Source organism: Falco naumanni, chromosome 1 (genome assembly GCF_017639655.2).
Source record: "Falco naumanni isolate bFalNau1 chromosome 1, bFalNau1.pat, whole genome shotgun sequence".
Lineage (NCBI taxonomy): Eukaryota > Metazoa > Chordata > Aves > Falconiformes > Falconidae > Falco > Falco naumanni.
The window spans coordinates 90,891,526-90,913,530 of NC_054054.1; the positions used below are offsets into that span (position 1 = coordinate 90,891,526).

Here is a 22,005-nt window from a genome sequence, read left to right on the forward strand (position 1 = left end):
GAGTGTGTCCCCCACCTGCCACCCCATGAGGAGTGCACAGAGGTGATGATGGGGGTTGCACGGCGGAGGAGATGCTGGATATGGGGTGCTGGGTGCTAAAGGAGCATCCCTAAGCAGTGCAGTGCAGCCAGAGGATCTGCCGTGGTGTGGGCAGGGGGCTGGTAGGGCAAATGACCCCCGCCGTGTGTGCTCCAGATTCACCAGCTCCCCAGCCACAGCACTGTTGGGGAGCACCAAAGCATCCCTCAGCACCACCTAACAAGGAGGAAAAGGGGGGGAAAAAACCCCAGGAGGGTGGGGAAGTGAATTGGTTCAACTTCAGTTCAGCCACTCCAAGCTGGTTAAGGTTTGCCCGCTAACGATCCCATTTGCTTCCTTTAAACAATAGCCAAAGCCGGCGGGGGTGGGCCGAGAGGGGGATTACCACGGGATTAGAACGTGGCAGGGTTGCGAATGCCACGCTAATCCTGCAGGGTTTTACTCTCCGGCTACGGCTACGGCTACGGCATGTGTTTGCATTAGTTACAGATGCTCTCTCTAAAAAAAAAAAAAAAAAAAAAAAAAAAAAGAAGAAAGGACTAAAAAGGAAGCCCAAAAGGCTGGGAGGTGAGGGCAGGCGTGGTGGGTCTGTAATGCAGCCGAGAGGTAAAAGAAGCAGCGTGGGGGTCTGCAGCCAAAGGAGGAGCAACCTGGGAAAGATGACAGGGATGGAGAAGAATCTTCCCACCCTGCTGGGGAGGGCAGGAGGATCAGGTCCTGAGCGGAGCATGCCTTCCTCTGCAAACACTCTACTTCCAGCAAACAACTGTAAATAATCAAGGGCAAGCCACGCTGGGGCTCCACCACTTTGCACGCACCCACAGCCCTCTGCTGAGACCAGGGGCCTTGCTGGAAACGCTCTCACAACTACAGTACAAGCCAGACCCCCTCCTCACACACCTCTCTCATTTGCCTGCCCTGCAGCCTCCACTCCCCCTCTTTCCAGCCCAACCTTCCTATAACCCCCCCCTGCACAAGTCATTCCTTCCCCTTCCCACGTCTTACGTAAAATTCCCCATCTGTCAATTTAATTCTTTGATCGATGGGAAAGAGCAGGAAAAAACGGCCCAGCACAGCTGGCTTCCCAAGTTAGCCCTGGCAGGATACCGCCAGCCCCGCTGGTGACGGCTGAGTGCAATGTTTGTGAAGCGCAGAGAACACAAGTCAATAGTAATTTAACTGGATTGGGAGCAAGTACCTTCCCTGCACGGACTGCGAGCTCCCGGGAGAGAGGGAGCACACGCACGCTGAGGGTATCACCGCCTTGCTCACCAATCTTCCCCCAGTGAGGTTTCCCAGGATGGAGCTGTGCCGGCAACTGTGGTCCTGTGCCAGGCGAGCAAGGGAAGGGGGATCGAGCTGTTACAGACTCTTTGTGGGCTGCAGTGATGTGATTGTGGGGATGCAGGAGATGCACAGGTCTGCAGTGGGGCTCTGGATGTGACCCTGGACTGCATACCTCCAGATCTGCCTCTCACCCCAGGGCTGGCATATTCAGCTGCAGGGCTTTGGGATCCCTTCATCACTATTTCGGCACAGCCCAAATATTCTCTCTACTGGTTTCAGAGGCATCAGTGATCCTTGTCTGCCAAAGGGAAGATCCACCTGCCGAAATGAGGGCCAAGATGCTGCTGGTGGCAGGGTCTGTGCATCCCTCGCTGCTCTGATGTAGCGCTTGCCATGACCCTGCTCCATGTTATAGGCTGGATTAGAGGCCCTAAGGCCAACCTTCCCATGGCTTCTCCTTACCTCACTACAGTAGATAAGTCTCTTTATCCACAGTAGCATCAAATCCTCCCCTGTAGCTGGCCAAGCTCTCAGGCTCTCCAGCCACCTTGCAGCAGTGGGTCCCACAGATTAACAATGCATGGTGGGGTGCAATTAAAGCTCAAAGAAAGCTTCTTTTTTGTCCCTAACATAAGACACTGCCTCAGGATGAAAAGAAGGTGCACTCAGAAATGAGCAAAAAGACTTAAACCTCTTACAGACAGCTCAGAGGCAGGAAAGCAAGCGCAGGGTGTAGTGCTGCTGTCCCAGCCGTCAGGGCTGGGCTGCGGCTTCACTCCTGATAGCATTACAGAAACCATCTCTGGCAGCTGATGACCACTTCTGGGCTCCTCACTTTCTCCTGGAGCATTACAAAGACTTAGAATAAGCCATGAAGAATAACCTGAAAACTACACAAAATGGGAAGGAAGCCTATTCCATTTTATTGCATCTATTAGACCTATTGAAAAGATGGCTCAGAAATGGCTTGATTGCCACTACAAATGCTTGCACAGAGAAAAGACTTAGGAGACCAGACCTCTCTTTAACCTAACAAATAACAGCAGAGTGAGACCTGGGAACTGGAAGCCAAATCTCTATAAATGGTGTCTAGAAATATGGCGCATAATTGTAGCACAGAGAAGTCAGTGGTAGGACGTGTGTCCCGCAGCCCAGGTCTAGGCTTTACGAAGTATTTCCTTCCTAAGACAAAAATGGCAGGGCTGACACTGGCGCTGCTGGGTGAGGGGTCTTGGCTGGTGCTACCCAAGACACCAGCCTGAAAGATCGAGGTTGCTCTTTCAAAGCTGGCAATGCAGAAATCTGCTGTGATGGCAGCGAGACAGAGCAGGATGAGCTCATGGCTCAAGTCAAACTCGCCACCAAACCCAGGGGAGTGCAGGTCACTGTGTTGTCCCACTGGACCTGGGTGACAGCAACCCCCCAGGCCTTAGAGCAATCTTCTCACCCTCTGTTAGCACTCTGCAGCCTCTCCTACATGCAGATACACCATGTGCTAACTGTGGAAACATCTGTGCATCACTGTTGTGCCCACAGCAAACCAGAAACTGCACAGAAAAGAGGAAATAAAAGAAGAAAAAGAAGGAGCTTTTCAAAACACTTAAATTCCCATTGCATAAAACTTGGGAGAAATGTGTCTGAAAGCCCTGTGAGATGGACAGTCTCAGTCCTTTGTCTTGCTTTAACACTTTCACCTCTTCTGGCATGTGCAAAGTCCTTGGCATGCTCCCTGGTTGCTTTTACTTCTGTGGAATAACCAGGAAAAGGGCCAGAAGCAGCAGAGGCCATGCGTCACCCTGTACTGGTGGCACAGCACTGCCAACATGGCTTGATACAAACACACAATGCTGCTACAGCAAGACCAGCCTCTCCAAACAGCACAGGTGGCTTGTGCTGTTGGAGGCCTCCAGGTCCAAAAGGATCACAAAAGGCTTTCAGAGAAAGGAAAAAAAGAAAAAGATTCTCCCATGGCATGGCAATGCTATAAATGCAATAAAAAGAAATTTAGGGCAGGAAAAAAGGAACAAGCTGAGTTAGGTGGTCGGATGAGACCCACTCCATCCACCACTGCACCTTTTGATAGCATCTGCCTCCACGTCCTGCTTCTCAGACCCTGCTGGCTGGGCTTGGCTTGGGGAGCAACACTGCAGCAGCAGCGGCTTTTGGTGGTAAAGAGCAGCTGAAGACACCAAGGACCTCAGGGTCTCGACTCTTTCCTGAGCCTTGAAGACACAAAATTATTTTTTCTTTTCCATTCCCAGCTTGGTCCCTTCCTACCTGACAATAAGGGACCACAAGTGCCTGACCACTGAAGCCTGCAAAGCTGTGGGAAGACCCTCACACAACATCCACACTGGGGAGGGAGAAGAAAATTCATGGGGACATCCATGAACAGTGCAGGGATGTCTGAACTGCTCCTGTGCCTTGTGGGGAGAGAAGGAAAGTGGGTGGTGGGTGGGTGGGAAATGGGTATTGGTAGGAAAAAATGAGCTTTGTTTCTGGTTAAGAGAATCCAGTCTGCAGCACCAGTGCAATGAGATGCGCGGTCTCAGCCCAGCTGTTCAGCTGGCTGCAGGGATGAGGAGGATTCAAGGCAGGGCAGCAGTGCCGTGTGTGCTCTGTATCCTCGGTCCTGGCTCCACATGGGAAAACCAGCCTCCAGCTATATTGGGGAAGAAATATGAAGGAGCATCCCACGGGGGCCGAAGTCTGGTAGCTGCAGTTCTCCCCTCTTTATCACTATCGCTTTCTGTACACCCACAGCAAAAGGGACAGAGCCTGGCTCCCTCCCCTCCTCAGGGCCGCTGGGCATCACTGCCAGAAACCCTGCAGCAAGCCTGTCTTGAAACCAGGAGAGGGCACTTCCCAAAGAAAGAAAATCCCACTCATGAAACTCCAGCCTTCCAGTGCGGTGCAGAATGAGACCCGGTCCCAGGCACCAGGCAGCTCCGGGTGCCCGCTGGCTGCCCCAGATGGGCTTTGTTATTGAGAAACGCTTCTGGCAGATCCCGCTCTGCCGCAGGATTAGCTACCAGCAGTTTTGCAGTGGAGGACGCGCCTGTGCACCAGACAGGGCTGAAGTCATTGGATGTTATTTCTCTCCCCTCGAGATGGGCTGAAGCACAGCGATGACGGCCGCCTTCAATCACATTTTCAGTCCCTAAAGATGGGGAGTGATAACCTTGCTCCTGTTTTTCAGCCAAGCCCCTGGGGCCACTGCATCTCCAAGGCTGCATCTCCCCTGGGATGTGAAAACACTCTTCCTGCCGCTCTCCCAGAGTCCCCCACCTCCACGAGGAAGACCCCAGAGAGGGGGGCTGGAGCAAACACAAACAGAAATCAGGAGGCAAGCTGAGCCTGGGGGAGATGGGAGGTGACAGCTTGAAGGCAGCAGCCAGCATCTGCTGCAAGTCTGCAACTACCGTAAAGCCAAGACTATTCCCCCCACCTCCAGATTCAGCAGAGTAGAAAGGGAGAAAGGAGATCCCGAATATAAAATGGGATGCACGAACCATCACATCTGTTGCCTTCTCCACCCAGGTGGAGACTCACATCACTATGATAAAGTATGATGTGTCCCGCTTCCAGTGGTGGGTTCTGGGTGGGCACATGCACCCCTCAGCTGCGCCCATCCTCCCTGCTGCCTCACGTGTGCCCCCAGCAGCACAGCTCCATGCCCAGGCTGTTACACATCCCTGGACACTGCCGTGCTCCTTTTGGTTTCCTTTTTGCCACCCTGTTGGAGATCAGCCTGTGGATCCCAGCACATCCCACTTTGCTCCCCGCCTCCCTGGCTGTACCCACCCTCAGCCCTTGCACCACCAAACTGCAGCTTCCCCAGCCTGTAACAACCAGCACTGCACACACAACTCCACAAACGCGAGGCCACGTCCCGCTGGAGTCAGGCTTGCTAAATAAGAAGCCTTGCTGCTCTCCCATCGCTGGGGATTGCAACATGCAGCCCCACAACTGCTTATGCCAACACCCCAGGCAATGGGCACGTGTGTGATGGAGAGGGGAAGCTGGGAGGGGATGCAGGAAGAAGAGCATTGATCTTCAGCTTAGCCCTCCAGCCCAGGGGAGCCCTTCCTACATAAATATTTGCCAAGCAATGCATTTGTGCCTGTCGATGGCTGTCAATAGGAGCCTGCAGTGCTGTTATCTGCGGAGCTGTCATTCTCGGGAACCTGGTCCAAACAACCCTCTCCGCATCTCAACCAACGGCCAAATTACTTTGTCCTTTTTAATCTGAGTGCTGCGTGCACAGAGCCTGTCCCTAAATACAGAGCACCCTGGGGTGCAGGCGGACGGAGCAAAACCACTGCAGCTGGCAGGTGCCACTGAGGCGCCTCGGCAGTGCCAGCACACGGAGAGTTAACCGGCTCACATGCACACAGAGCTGTCAGACAAAGCCCTGGCCTGGATGCCTCCTGCTTCCCCCTGTGCTTGCATTGTCAGGCTTCAGCATCTACCTGCCAGCTCCGGCAAGCCGGCAGCAGTGGGGAAAGGGCTGGCGTGGGCAGGCAGCATGTGCCAGATGGGACGGTGCCAGCCAGGGCTGTATCAACAGGCCAGAAGGATGCTGCTACGTTACCGTGGAAATGGTCTGCCGTTTTCCGTCTCAGGGCCTCCACCGTCTCCTCCGTGTCTGCCCACTCCAAGACCAGCCTCCGACCGTACAAATGTGTGCTGTGGCACAGGGCATTGAATGCTTTCTGCAGAATTAAGAGAAGAAAAAAAATTAATAAGGGAAAAAATAAAACCAGGCTCACATGAGGAAAAGCAAAAATGTCCCTCCCTCTGCCCTGAATCCAAAAGGTCACCGGAGAACATCCTACTTTGAGCACTTTGCTCTGATGGGGCAGGATTCATCTCCATCAGTAGCTTTGACTTGATCATTTATCTTCTACATAGTTGCAGCTGAGCAAATACCCATCGCCATTCCTGCAGGCTGCTGCTGCTCCCTAGGGAGCAGGCTGAAATCCAGCAGAGCAAGCACCTCAAGGTTGGCTGCAGCCTTGCATCACCCCGGGACCACACCTGAGCCAGGAAAGCTGCTGCCTGGGAAGGCTGCCGAGAACTGGGGCAGTGCTGGGTGGGCTGGCTGCAAACCAGGACCCTCACAGGCAGTGCAGCACCACTGGGTTGGCACAGGCAGAGCAACCTCACAGCTCTCCACCTAACTGTTCTCTTCTGGCACACAGTAAAGCACAGCTCCAGCATGAGTAGGGAGGTTGCTTTCTGCTCAGGGGCACAAGTTTGAAGAAGTACAAGCCCGCCAGGGAAAGCTGCTTTCCTCTCACCAGCCGTGTTGGTGCTGTCAGCCATGGTGGCAGCAAACGTAGCAAAGCCAGAAGCCAATGCAGAAGTCCTCTTCTCTTTTTGCCTATGGTGGTTTGCTACGTTACAGAAATCCACAGGTTTCCTCATTGTTAGATTCTGCTTAATAACATCCGTACAGCTATAATCTCTCGCTGATGTTTAATACAAGAACACGAGCCAGCACAGTAGCTCAGACGGCTTTCTGTGCCTGTACGCAACCAGCTGAAGCATTCAGGAAAGAAACAGTGACTTGATCCAGGGAAGGTTGATTTTGTCTTTATTTCCTACATAATACTTTCAAGGAAATTTAGGACTGAGCAGGATTTGGTCCATAATGCAAATACACAAACACACTGGTCCAATATTTTCATCCCCAACAGGGCTACAGAAAAGGGGCCCAAAATGTTCTTTTAAAATTCCCAGCTAAGGCTGGGATTATGTCAGGTTATAGGCTCTGCAAACATGCATCCCTGGAACAAATATGGCACCTAGAGGACCACAGAATCACATCTCACTGTCCAACAGGGATGTGTTCTCCCACATGGAGGCCCCCAAATCAGCACCAGTCCTACAGAATATCAGACCTCTCCACTGAGTTGTCCACTAAATGGTAATTTTGAACCACTGTGGCTGTCCCCAGACGTCATGCCTCTGGGCAGAGGGGCAAATCCTGCAAGAGCCTTTGGCTGCCCACGACCACTCCGCAACAGCCAGGACCCTGCCTGAGCTGCTGGTTACAAAACTCAAAAACCTCCCCCATTTCCAGTAATCAGCACTCAGTAACCTGGGTCTTTCCCTCTTTCTGACTCCCTTTCACTCATATAATTCTCATTCATTATAAAAAAAGAGAAAGGAGAAGCACCAGTTCCACCTGCTCTGGAGCATTGCTGGGATTCCCCACCTTCAGCTGCTGGCTCCCCAGGGCTGGCCCTGGCAGGGTGGCATGCCTCCTTTTCGGGGAATCCATTACTTTCTGAAGGGCTGCAAGCCTGGCTGGTGCTTTTGCAGCTATAGCTGGTTTTATTTGCTGCTGCTGCTGTTTTAAAAGCCTATCTTCCAATTAGCAAAGCAATGTGTTGGCTTAAATAAACACTCGGGGGGAGGTGGCAGTAGGGAGTTGTGATGGCTGTTTACGTTGGCACAAAGAGCCATTTCCAAAGCCTGGCAAACAACTACAGCTCTAATCACTGGGTCTCATTTGTTAATTTATACTTTCTAATTTCTCACTTCCCGAAGCACAAGGAAGAGGAAGGTGGGAAGACAGCAGACAGCCCCAGCAACCTCGCTGCACTTTGTAGCAGGTCATGGGAGGAGGGCAGATCATGCCGAAACGTGTCCATGATCACAGCGCAACGTGCGGTGCTTGGTGGGCTCTCACCCTCCAAGCCACTTGCTCTGCCACATCCTCCTTGTTGCAGGATTGCTTCCACGCCCTGCCAGGCACACGCATCTGCTCAGCCCAGTCCGGGATGAGGCATCCTCTAGTTTTGCAGGCAGCACTGGGAAAGGTCATGGAGCAAGAGGGAAGGCAGATGCTGCCATCAAGTCGCATTGCATGAAAGAAACCCACTAGGACAGATGTGTCTGCCAGCAGTCTGATGACACTGGTCCTTCCCAGCCAAATGCACTCTCAAAATGAGCTCTTTTGCACCCAGGACGAAGCAAAGCTCAGCCCACCACTGTTCCAGCCCATGCAGGAAAGGGCATGCTTGGAACCCTGCTCCCCACAGTCCCATCTTCCAGATGGGTTCCCAGAGATGGGGCTGCAGAAGAGAAGCCATGCATTTCAGGTGAGAAACACTTGAGTGTCACTTCCTTCGGAAATAAGCTAAAAAATAAAACTTAGTTCTTCATGGCTGAGAGGAATGAAAACTTTTCCAGAGGGGAAAAAAAAAAAGAGAAACCACTGATGATTTAAAAGACAAAGGGATGAAGAGGACAAATGCCATCCTCATAGATCCATATTGCTGGAAATCTTCCAGCGAGAAGAAGAAATTTGCCACTGCTGCTATTCCAAATGAAAAGACAGGTAGGGAAAAAATCTATTCTAATTACATGAGAAATATGAAATGAGGACAAGAAGGCTGACTTTCAAAGAAAGTGGGGCTGGAGGCAGGGACTATCCTCAGGGCGCAGCTCCTCCACTCAAGTGTCTGCCTTCCCAGAACATCTCCTTTGAAGACCAAAGCATTGGCCAGAGGTTTGTTTAGTTGTAACCAAACTAAGGATTAAGAGAAGTGTGGTGTCCGCTCATCCGAGAGAGAGTGAGACTCACCTGAAAAGACCTCTAATTACCACAGCTTCGTGCCAGCCTACACACTTAAGAAAAGCAGAGCCTCCACCATGCAAGGCTTGCTATCCTTAAATGTCAGAAAGAGATTTCATTAAAGCTGCCACATTTGGCAATACACCCACTGCCAGGTAACACCAAAAGCTGAAGAGCTTTGGCAAACCTCCTCGCAGGTCTCTTTTGCTTGCCAAATACTTTAGAGGTTGCATGAAAACCCTAATGGCCTTCTCCCCCTAGAAAATAGGATTCGAGTATGTTTAAAAATGTCATTTCTGAGCTCTCCTGAGTATGATTTTGCTGAGTTTGGTTCAAGCTTAACGTTATGGCTCAGCACGGCACAATTTTTGTTGCTAGCTCTGAGTACAGCTTGGGCAGAGCTGGAGCCCAGGCAGAGGATGGAGAGGCAAACAGAGCAGGGAAAAGCAAAGAGAGAGGAAGGGGAGAGGCTGGAACAGCAGCTTAAAAGCGTTTGTGAGATTCAGAAAGGGAATTTTAAAATTAAGGGGTGGCCGATAAACTGACATGAAGCCCTGACTGCTGGGACAAGATAGACACTGCTTTGGAGCACAGCCTGCTGTGCTGGGGCACTGGAAAGACAGAGATCAAGAGACTGAACCATTGCGTCTGTCACCCCTGAGTGCTATGGCTCCATCTCTAAATGCTGTCTTAATTTGGAGGACAGTGCTGCTCTGCCTATAGATTCCCCCTTGCCCTATTAAATACTCAAGCCAAAGAGCCTCCGGGCTGGAGTCATTAGAGGGACAAAGGGTCAACAACATTAGGAGACTGATAAATTTGCCTTCCTCACAAGAGCCAGTCCCAACTGAGGATGCTCTCTGTGATGCCAGCTGCACACACGGATTTTTCCTTCTGTGTACATGCATTTTTAAAGGGTTGACTGTCTTTCCCGAATGAGCAATTTCTATTTGGAGACCGGATGTATTTTTATATCAACAGGGGAGAAAAGGGGAAACTCAGCTTCCAGTTAATAGTTCAAAAATAAAAACAATCCCACAACAATTCTGCACAGGGAACATCAAGAAACATGTCAAATAGTTAATGCTTCCTTAACCAGAGTTAATTTGTTATTGCCAGTGGATCAAAGTTTCCCTTCTCATCCCTTAACTTCTCTGCACTCCCACTCAGTGATCAGCTGGCACTGCAGATATAAACCCAAAGGTCTGATCAGCAGGCATACAGACCCTCTTTGGGAGTATTATTTTGTCCCTGCCCGTTGCAGCCTTTGACATGGGTTCCCCCCCATTTCCTGGCTTCGCACATGTGCGTGCTGTGATCTGTTAAATGCTCACGACAGAGAACAGAGAGTGCTGCTAATTTCATCTGATGGTGGTGTAACACTCCTGGTCGAGGTCCATCCATCACCCTGGGAGCCGTCAAACGACCCAAGAGATGGCCCCAGCTGCAGACGTCACTGTGGGAAAGCCAGGCGTGAGACTGGGGCTCTGAAGGATGAGCAAATGATGGGGAGAAGATGCTACCAGCAGCAGCCCATGCCCTGCCCGAATGTCACCTCCCCTGCAGGCAATGCAACCCGCTGCCTGAGGAGTGTGGCATGGGTGCTCACCCCTCCCAAGAGAGCACCTCTGGGCAGGGCTGGCTATCCTTGAGTGGGTGGCAGAGCATCAGCGGAGGCTGAGGGGATGACACCCAGCCCCACGGGACAGGTCTGCAGGCACAGCATCAGGGAGTCTGGAGGGGGAGCGCCACATCTCTTGTGGCTTTGGAAAATCTCCATACACTCTCCCACAGCAGCTGTGATTGCTCAGAGAAAAAGACAAACACGGGAGGTCACAGGCTTTAAATGCCCAACAAAGCCACCCTAACTATTCTATTACAAAAACATCATGTTTTATAAGATGCTTATAAGCGATTTCCAGATTACCACTCTGAGCAAAAACGCCATTGACAGTCACAGCTATTCAGCTCAGAGGTCTCCAGGCCCACTCCCCTCCTCTCTCATTTCACTTAGCAATAAACTCTAAGCCAATTATGTCTGTGTTTACAATATTCGGGATCCTATTCATCAATACACAGCGCATCCTCTTCCAGACAGCCAATGGAGTGTACTTGATGTGCCACTTGTGAGACAATGAAATCCCTCAAAGAGATGAGGGTGGAAAAGAAGGAAGAAGAGCTGCTTTGCTGGAAAGGAAGCAGCACCCCCCGAGTGCTCTTCCACAGGGTGGCTCGCTCCCCGCACGCCTGCCTCCCACGGCCCCTGCAAGCTCCGGGAGGGGTGCCCTGCGCTAGCACCCTGCCTAGGTTTCTCCCCTTCAGCTGGGTGCCAGTGCTCACCAGCCACAGACGGGTTTCCTGCTGCTGAGATCTCTATTTGTAGCTGGAATCAGCCCCCAAGGGGCTGAAGAGGGATGGGAGGCAGACACGGAGCCTGTGCTCTGTTTCTTCCAGAAACCAAGCGGAAAAGTGGGTGCTGTCTCACTCACCCCCAAACTGAGCAGCAGTAACGAACCAGCCAGGTCCCTGTATGGACCTTTCCACCAGATGCTTAAAGTTTCCTCAGGAAAAGATTAATTCCAAACCCAGGAACAAAGCCTGAAGGACTCTGGAGTGAAGCAGAGGTTAAAGCAAAGCTGTCCAGAGCTGGGGTTTGAGCAGAGCCACAGGCGCAGCCCCCCATGCAGGGAGAGGAACCATGCTCCTGGGGGGCTCCCTGCACCCCACGCTGCCCAGGGAGCTGGCTCCCAAGGGGAGGACGAATGCTGAGCAGAAGGAAGTTTGAATTAGGATCAATAAAGGACTAACAAAGAAACTCTATATACTGTGTTATACGAGAGGTCAGACTGGAACGGATGATCTAATAGTCCCTTGTGATCCCGGATCAATGAATCCTGTCTAAAAACATAAACACAGGCTATGCTTGCTACCCGCTCCTCTCTCTGTTCACAGGCTTGAGAATTTGGAGTCTCAGGGAGCCGGTGGAGTCATGTGGTCCCTTCCCTTCAGCAATAACATCCCTTGGCTCATGCCCACAACCATTCCTTTTCCAGATACTGTGCAAATCACCAGGAGCCAACAGCGGGGATGAAAACCACACTGCTCCAGTGCTGGCAGTGGCCACACAGCAGCTTACAGTGAGGCTGAGGACCCTCTTACGCCCAGTGCATGAGACATTATGCCTGGTCCAGCCTGTTCCTGAACCTTTGGCAAAGGGTAAAAGCAGAATACTATCAGACTGGCTACAAGCCCCTTGTTTCTTCTGCAAACATAGAACTTAAACATATAGGGAAAGCTTTAAAAAAAATAGAGCATTTTGAACAGCAACTTATTCTGACTTAAAATGCTATGGAGTATTTTGCAGCATAAAGTGCCTACAGATTGCAAAAATGTCAAGACATTGGAATAATAGGATTTGAAATTTTTGGTTAAAGCAAAATGTGCTTGCACCCTGCAGGCTTTGAGAGCTCAGTTCTCGGTGCTGAGAAAGTTGTTTTGCAGGCACAGCTGCCTGCTGCCAACATTTTCCATATTGCTGTCAAATAGCCAGCACAGACCACCCTGAGAAAGGATCCTTGGCCAACCCAGGACAGATAGCTCCCCTCTTCCAACCAAGACAACGACTGTATTACAAAACTTGACCTTTGTTTTTGTGCTCAGCAAGGCAAAGCAGACACAGATCTTTCTCTCTGCTTACTCATCCTTTTGACCAATTCACAACTACTGCTCTTCTGTTGCTACTTGAAAAACACCAAGGTAAGGCTGCTCACAGGGATTCTCGAAACACACAGAGGAACTGATGCACATGGGCCCTTCACAGTTCAGAAATCAGTAAACAACCACAATATCCAAAACTCACCTAAAACCGAAGCAGTGGTGGAGGTGAGACATGTGCTCAAGTTTCCTGATGTGTTAACACTGCGTCAAAACCATTCCTTCTCACCTTGCCTCAACAAATCTGAAAAAATGCCTCTGTCCTCCTACATTGCAAGAATTTTTAGCCATTTTATCAGTTGCACCAAACTTACGCCCCTTGCAGCTTAGGTTGTGGTTTCTGTGGTGTAACTTCCAGTGCTTGCCCACATGAAGGTTTTAGCCTCGGTGCAGCTTTGCTAGTGACTGGCAACAGCCTGCCCCAAATCTGGGCTAAGCCTCAGTGGGACGGAGCCTCCGGGCTCCCTTCCTCACCTTCTGCTCCAAGACCAGGCTGGGAGGGTGCCAGAGGGGAAGGACTACATCTCACCTTGGCATCCTGCTTGGTGATGAAATCCACAAAGCCAAAGCCCCGGTGGGATCCTGTTCCTGCCATTTTCTTGGGCAGCCGGACAGTCTTCAGCTCTCCAAAGGTGCTGTGAATGAGAGTGGGAAAAGCAAAAACACTGTGAAATCAAGGGAAGAACCATTGTTTTATTACAAACCATGGCACTACTGGTTGCAGACCCACATTGCAGGCTTGCCAGTGCTGAAGATTCGGCTGAGTGGTGTCCCGCAGCTGCTCTGCTTCCTTGTAAGCCCCATGCCCAAAGCACCTAGTAACAGCTAAAAACACAGCTTGGATTTCAAGGGTCTTCCTTTCAGGTCACAAACCTTAACAAAGCGAAAAACTTCTTTAATGTCACTGCTATTCTTCTCCTCCCTTTTGGAGATCTGCAGAAACCAGGGACCCAGCCTGCATGCCATACCCTGTTCAGGGTGGGCAAAGAGCATCTCCAGGTTACCAGGAGGTAGGGCTGCTCCTAACTGCCATTGAAACAGATTTATTTGCACCTCTGAAGAGGGGCTGGAGCGCACAGGATAAGGCACGAGCCAGAGCATGGCCCCACAGGGACCTATTATCTTCCCAGAATAGCTCCTCAATCCCCAGAGCCTGTTGTAGGCACTACATCCACAAAGGTCTCATCCCTCTGCTCAGCAGATGCTGGGCATAATTTTTAAGATTGGATTCCCTCGCTCCAACACTTCACTTGGGCACCTGCGTTTCCCATCCTGCACCCAGCCTCTTTCATGGGCTCGAATAAACTGGTTTTACTTAAGTTTGCTGAATCTATAAAGGGAAATGGGTGAATTCAACAGACCCAAGCCCTACACAACAACCTCCAGACCTGTCGGCATTTCAGACAAGTTTTTGAGTGCCAATGGGACGGAAAGTCAGGAGGGGGAAGATAAGGGGGTTTCTATTTAGCTGGTGGGTGTGGGGTAGGGCTGGCAGCATCTGTGCTTGGCCACAGCCCAGCGGAAACCTTGTCACAGCATGCCCATCCCTGGAGAAGGGACTTGGAAGCACGCAGCCAGCCCACCAGCCTAAACCTTGTCCCAAAAGCCTGAAAACAAACCCAAAGGCAGCGCTCGTTGGACACCCCGCTCCAGTGCTGTCCCCTGGAGAAATTCCAGGACAAAGCCAATGCTTTCCCTGCATCCGAGCTCCCACTTCCCCATCTCCTCCCCTCCCCTTACACCCATTTATCAAACACATATGCACAAACTGCAGGCAATAAATATTTAATGTGGACCGGGTCTGAATGATGTGTTATTTTATTTGAAAATCTACACACACACGTGCATACACAAAAGGAGCCTGGGATGCAGCAGTGCCAAAGAGCGCCTGGGAATAAACACAGTAAAGGCCATAAACGCTCTCGTGAAATGATATAAGCTAAATCCTGGGAGTTAACCTGGTGCACTGGCAGCATGACCAGGCATTCATCTACCCAATTTCCTTAGGCAACGTGGTGTGTAAATGTACCATTATGAAGCCTCAAAATGAATCCGCACGTCTCCTCCTCGGTGCTTTCCCTCCCTCTCTCCCTCCTGCCCCCTTCGAGCTGGCGCTACACAAACAAACAAACAAGCCTGAGCAGAGGCGAGGGAGCAGCCTCGGCTGGCGGGGATGCTCGGCGCCAGGAGCAGCAGGAGCGCTGCCGGATTTCCAGCAGCAGGAGGGTCCTGCTGCCAGAGGGTGTGGGTGACAGGCCCCAGGAGCTCTGTAGGTGGCTCCTCTCCCTTGCAGCATCCCTGTAGGATCTCAAATGCCACAGCTGGGTTAAGGGAGAGGTAACGAGACTGCTCCTGGCCCAAGGAGATGACCAGCTAGCTAGGAAAGACAGCCAGTGGGTGGCAAGGGCAAGGGAGTGCTTGCTCCAATCTAGCAGTCCATGGAAAACATCATGGGCATTGCCCTGGGGGATCAGAATACTTGCTAAAGAAATACGAGCAGAATATTTGCTAAAATATTCTCCGACAACACTCGCCCTGTGCACCAAAACACCACGTGTCTCCCTTTGACACTGAGACCCAACGTGCAGGATGGGCAAGCAGGTGCCCAGCAGCAACAGGACAGATACGGACCCCAGGACTCCGGGTCCCAGGGGAAGTCATGATGACCCACATCAGCCTGGGCAGAGATGGAAGAACCTGCCCCTTCCTTTCCAGCTCAGAGGGGCCTGAGCCACCCACACTGGGAGATGTGCGGAGGCAGTGAGGACCCGGACCCGATCCAGAGCAGTGCTGGCCATGAGCATCTTCCTGGGCAGAGGGTTGGGGGCAGAAAGGACAGCGGTACATGGCAGAGGATCCCAGAGAGATGGGTCTGTCAGAGGAAGCTGCAATGCAGCTCCCAATGGCGAGCAGGCAAAGTGGGGGGGTGAGGAAAGCCGAGGGGCATGGCAGAGACAGGGCTGACCCCACCCGGGCTGCCGAGTAAAACACCCTCCCCCCCACTGTGGCGCTAATTAGAAACCACAACACAGCAATTACCATCCCGGGAGCTGTGAATGAAGTGGTGAGCTCGGGCCTTTAATGTTCTCCTCTCCAGTGCCAGGCAGAGACTCACACCTCTCTTTTCCAATTATTTCCTCCGGATTTGGGGGGAGAGAGACAGAGGCGGAGGGAACCCAATTACCCCCCACAGTGCCAGGCTCCCAGTACCTGGGGAAGCCAGGTGCTGCTGTGCTCGCTCCCCCACCGGCTGCATCAATGCTGCAGCCTTCCAGCTCTGGGATGGCCATGGATTCTGCCACAGCTGCCACGGGCCAAGCCACAGGAGCAGGGATGGTGGAAGGAAATGGGATGCAGCTCATCACCTGGGTGAAACCTGAGCCAAACGACAGGGGAGGGGAAAAAAAAAAGCAGCTTTTATACAGGCTGCCGAACTGCAGCTCGCATGTAAGATCCCATCGGGCTGTTTTAGAACACGTGCTTCCCCGGGGTTGGGATGGCTGTGCAGGCGGAGGGGCTCACAGCACCTCAGACCCAGCGTCGCTGCCACCTCCATCCCGTTTCAGCACACCGCTCTGAAGGACTCAAATGGCATGAAAACACGGCATGTGCCCCCAGGAGTGGGGGTCCCTCTTGGAGCTGACCACCTATCTCTCCACGGTAAACTGGACCAAAGCTTGCTGCTGGTGCAGAGTGCAGCACCCTGCCAGGCTGCTCCTTACCCTGAGCACAATGGTTTAGAGAAGTTCCTGGAGTCAGTGTGAGTGTGAAACCTGAGAGGTTTCTGGATTTGTACCCACTGGCATCCATGTCTTCTCTGAGTGCTCCCGAGCTTCTGCGCCAGCACCAGGGCTCAGCCACAGCACAAGCACTGAAGGACCTGGTGGTTATGGAAGCAAAGCCCCTTCCTTCATGAGACATTGACTCGTTTGCAGTCATAACCTCCTTTCTGGTGAGTCCTGTCCCCACCAGAGCCACGTGGCTGGCCTGGGGCTGGATTTCTGGCAGGGCACCCCTTCAGTTCTTGGTGGCATCAGCCCAGGCTGAGATTTCATCTGTAAGGAGTGCAGCCAAGGTGTCCAACAAAACCAAACGTCTTGTATAAAGAACCTCCCTGTGGAGCTGCTCACGATTCATACAGGCAGTTTGGAGAGGGGCAGAAGGAAAGAACCAGAACTTTGCCATGGAGGCAGCAGGTTTGCAAAGCCCCCACTAACCCTGCACGTGTATGGCTCCTCCATTGCCTCCCAGCTTCTTTCCTCACATATACATGAAAACTGGTGTCCAAACAGCTGTCCTCTGAGATCCTGAGTGGGGGCCAAGGTTCTGAGGGGAGGACAGAGTGCATGTCGAGGTGTGGGGTGGGTCTGGAGGATGTGGCTCTCCCAGCCTCCCTCTGCCTGTGCTCCCCATGTGCTGCAGGCAGCTGCCAGCCAGGCTGGCAAAATCCCTCCTCACGCCTGTCCTCGCTCTCCCAGGTCTGGCACATTTTCATGCCGTTGGCTGAAAGGGATGACAGCCCCAGACAAAATGCTGCAACTAAGATATTTCCTAAATGAGAACCTTTGTTTCATGCCAACCCAGATTTACTGGGAAACCAGTAAAAGCCTGTACCAGCTCTGGCTAAGCAACAATCCACACGACTGCAGAATAAAGACAGCCACAACCTTTCCCTTGACAAGTCACCTGTCTTCAGCTCAGCAGAAACACGCAATGTTCCCAGAGATGCCAGAAGGGACATCCCTTCCCTCCCACCCACAAGGGATCCAGCACTTCTACATGGCATGCTGGCTATCAGCTGCTCTCCCAAGGCTTTGGCAGCTCTTCCAGTGGTGCTGCAGCCACCCCCTCACTTCCCTGGCTGAATGGGGGGAAGAGAAGTAGCTGTCTCCTCCACACTGCACGATGTATGGTGCAAGCTGGCTGCAGGTCACAGGAACATCACTCCTTGGGATTGTAATTATATCCTTCTGGCACAGGCCAGCTGGTAGGCAAGTCCTCTGCCTGCTAATCGTAGGACATTACATTGCTATTGAACAGAGCACACTCCAGAGCAGTAGATAATACACTGCTCACTTGGCTTTGCCTATTTACTAGAAGGTGCTTGTGCATCCTTCATCAACATGGCCAAGGAGCCAGAAGAGGACCAGGGATACAGGTGGTCTCCAGAAACCTCCTTCCCTCCTCTGCCAGCACAACGTGCAAGCTCCTACCCTGCGGCTCCCTCCCCTTCCATCACCGCTCTGCTGCTACAGGCACAGCCCCAAATCCTCTGCACTTCCACCCCAGTATTGCCAGGCACGCGAGTGCCAGCACCATCTTCTGCCGATGACTCCACCGTCTTTTCACTGCTCCTCTTTTCCCATTGGGTTTGTTTGAATTTCTGCCCCCTGCTTCCAAGTCTCTCCCCATGCTCGCTCAGCCCCCAACGTCTTGGTCTGGTCCCATCACTGCCTCAGGCAGCCACAACGGCCATTTACACACACTCATTCATGGGACGGGTACCTCCAGGTCAGGGTAAACACTACTCCAGCTGGGAAGCATCCCTTCCACCTCATTCTGTTTGTTCTCTGTCTCAAATAGGAGTGAGCTCCTTGGGACAAGCCAAGACCCATCCAGCCCCAATCATTCTTTTCAACACAACGTTCTTCTCAAACACAAAGATGTGTTCATGCTTGATCTTGGTGCACCCTCAGCTGTAAGTTGATCAAGGACTCTTGGGTTGCTAAGTTCTGTAGGGGAAAGCACAACTGACACTGCAAATCCATGATTCCAACTGCCAGAACAACAGACCTCCTGGGAAAACAAACAAACAAAATCACTCTTTGGTTGCTCTAGACACGTGCAACGTCCCACTGCATGGGGCCATCCAAAGCACCTCTGGTTTATATCCCTTCAAGAAAAGCAAACTAGCAATAACCACGTTAGAAAGGTGATCACGAAAACCTCTAGCAAGGTTGCCAACCTTCTCATGGGTTGCCATCTATTGCCAACACCTCACCTCCTCCTCTCTCCCCTCCTCTCTTCTCGCTGCCTTCTAATCCCCAGGCCCTGCCATAGCCCAAGCCCCCCCCTCATGACTGCTGGCAGCCCTAGGACAGAGCTCCAGTGAATGAGCCAGGCAGCATAACCACACATCAGAAGTGGCTCTGGGCAGGAAAAATGAGACCGAAAGGGACAGCAGCCCTCCCCTTCCCTTACTGCACAACCTCTTCCCCAACAGCAGGCTGAAGCCACACGTCAGCCCAGCAGAATTCACTCAATCGCTTTGCAATGGTCGTCTTCATTTTATCATTCCCCCCTCTGCCTTGCCCCCAAATAGGACCTTCCCTCCCTCAGCAAATTATGTCCCCGCCAGTCTCTGCTTCTGCGCCGATTTGCTGATTATAGTGTGTGTATGGGGAAAATAATAATAATGGTTCTTTTTCTTTCTTCCTCCTTTAGGAATGCAGGACCCTGGCAAATGGTTTTGCCCCTGGGCTGAGCCGTGGCCAGTTCCACCCCCTGCATGAGAGAGTTAATGAAATACGCAGCGGAAGGTCCCTCCCGCCTCCCGCTCCAGGACTTCAGCTGACTCCAGTACGGCTAATCCCATTACAAGAAAATAACGTGGATAATTCAAGCTAATGAAATCGTTACAAGAATGTGGACAGCCAAGGGTGGACATTCAGAGCCAATTTAACACTCCTTGGTGTTGTTATCCCCAGCACAGGAAATATCTGAAAGGAGGAAGGGAAAGGAAAGAAGGAGGAAAAAAGCCCTCCTCTCTTGTTAGCTTAAATCCTGTTAGAGTTCAGGAATTAATCTGCCACCTATCTCCCCTATTATCATTATCATCATCATCAATAACGTCTCCTCGGTAACCTCTGAAAATTAGCAAACGAATGCGCAGGAGGGCAAGTCAGGAGCAAAGATTCCTGACACACTGAACTGAGCACAAACTGCCACCGCTGCAGCCTCCATCCCTGGTGGAGCCACAGGAGCAGGGGATGATAAGGTGGAGGGACTTTGCAGCAGACCAGGTGTCCCAGTGAACCCCCAGCCCATGGCTGCACAGATGAAGCGATGCTGGGAAGCAGCAAAACTGACCCTTCATTCCTGCAGTGCCTGCTCACCTGCACTGGACAGTCCTGCTGGATAATCAAATCAGCTTCAAAACCCCTGTGAAAAGCCAACGGTGCACAGGAGGAAGACAGCCACGTCTGCACCTTGTTCTTTACTACATGGATCATCAGTTTTTCCAGCTTCCTCTCCTCTCTGCCCAGGAGCATCATCTTTGTTTGGAGGCCTCTTGATCTGCTGCCACAGCAAACCTGGGTTTCACTTCAAGCAATTCCTGTTCTTCAGTGCCAGCCTCGTGCCGCGGGGCGAAGTGCTGCCACCTTCTCCAAACTCAGCTGCTTTCCAGTGACGGCCCCCTTCCCGAGGCCGGTTTTCCAGGGGAGACCTCGCCATGCTGCACAGAGCCCCCCAAGGCAGCTCTAAAGCCAGGCCCCCCTCCTGGCCACCCATACCGAGGGAAGCCGAGCACCGGCAGCACGTGTCTAAGCTCAGCCACGGCGTTTCACCCCAGATTGTTCTTTTTGGCACCGAGCATTTCCAGGCAGGAGGTGCTGGCTGTGCTGTGCTCGTGGATGCAGTGGGGTACCTCCTCCACGCCACCTGAACGAAGCACCGCTCTGTTCGTTGTGTTGTGGAGTTGTGGGAAGCCTCACCATGACCAGATTTTCTGAGCTCACCGAGCCTGTACCATATCCTCAGTTCATGTAGGATCACGAGTGTTCCAACGCCTCCTGCATTTCCAGCTGGATCCAGGCGATTCCCACTTGTCCCTCTCCTGCGCTGCCACGTGAGAGCAGGACAGGGTTACACAGCCCCCACGAAGGGCGCACAGAAAAATGGGAATGGCATTTTCAAACCAGGAGGTTCTCTGGGATCAGTCATGACCATCAGGACCTGATGAGGCAGGAGTGAGCACCAAGAGATGCTGCAGCTCTTGAGCTACTCCTAAGGAGCTCAGCAGCTGGCAGCGATGCTGGGGAATGACGCAGGGACCCCAGGCTCTTTTTCAGCCTCCTCTCCCACACACAGGTGACCTCGCAATGCTGCACTTCTCCCATTTTTCCAGCTCACTGCCTGCAAAGCCACGGCTGCTATCTACCAACCTCACATGGATATACAATGCTTTGATCAAAACATGAAGGCAGCAGAGGGACTTGTGATTTTAAAAAATCACCACACAACGTGAATGTGAGCATCTTTGGTACAGGAGAGAAAGCAAAAGCCCCATGGCAAAAACAGCCAAAAAGCTGGAAGTCTTGCAAAAGAGTGACCTGGCCTTACAAGAAAGAGAAGTCACCCAAGGATTTCTCTTTGATGGCAGAATCAGGGCCAGAGAAGGGCACATGAGAAGGCCGTTGCTCTGAGGGCTGTGGTGATGAGATGTAGCGTCCAGCCTGGTGGCTGTCCCTTCCCTGTCCCATGTGGAGAGTCTCTGATGTGTCATAGAGAGAAATCTTCCAGTTTCTGCCACTGCAACACAGGTAACACCTTTCCCCTTTTCTCAGGCTTTAATTCCACCAGACGTGTAGGAAATCTACACCAGCCCAATTCCCACCTTGCATCCCCCCGAACTGGGCTGGAAGCGACCAACGCTTTCCACAAGCAGCCCTGCCCGCAGCAGGGGAGGGGAGAGTGGGACAAGCCCCCTGGGATGCGCCTGGAATGAACGGCACCATTCGATGTCTCTGGGATGCTCTCTCGCAAACACGTCTAATTACATCCAGACGGTGCTTTCGGCACACCTGCCACAGCAACTGTTTATCTTGCTGACGACTTAAAGAGCATCATTTGCAAAGTTTGCTAGGAAGGAAAGCCAATTAGCATGTCGCCAGCTAGGCACAAAGATCTTCTTGCTTTATCTCTGCCGTAGCTGGTTGACAGAAAACCCTTTGGTGCTAACTCCCTCCTGCTGCTCCCCCCCACACCTCTTCAACTCCTCCAGCTGGAAATATACTACCATGCTTTCTCCCTGAAAAAATCCAGAAGCAAAGCAGGGGGGTGCAAAGGGAGGGAGCAGTGGTGGCAGCCCAGCCCAAGCTGCCAAACCTGCCTGCACAAGGAGATGTCGAGAGGTAGCAGGGCAGAGCTGTGGTAGAAGAAGGACAGCCTGAGGTCCAGGGGCGAGGGGGACCATTGCAATACACATGGCAGAGCGCCTTGCAAATTAAGCACGTGTTTTATTTCTTTTTTTAAAACTGGAAATCAAGGGAAGAGGTGAGTACCATGCCTGGGGCAGAATAAAGTGATGCTCTGCCACAAACACATGCCAAAAAATATCATCCTGGTAGACATAGTGGCCAGGGCGATGTGGTCTG

General features: G+C 52.1%; 1 protein-coding gene across 2 annotated transcripts in view; it reads right to left on the reverse strand.

The window, feature by feature from the left end:
- Positions 1–22,005, reverse strand: part of RBM19 (RNA binding motif protein 19) — a 70,234-nt gene that overhangs the window by 11,446 nt on the left and 36,783 nt on the right. For both annotated transcript variants that reach the window (XM_040606171.1, XM_040606161.1), the window contains exons 22-23: positions 13,158–13,263; positions 5,921–6,041 (exon numbers count right to left, since the gene is read on the reverse strand). In XM_040606171.1, the coding sequence (XP_040462105.1) occupies positions 5,921–6,041; positions 13,158–13,263 (227 nt within the window). The remainder of the gene's footprint in view (positions 1–5,920; positions 6,042–13,157; positions 13,264–22,005) is intronic.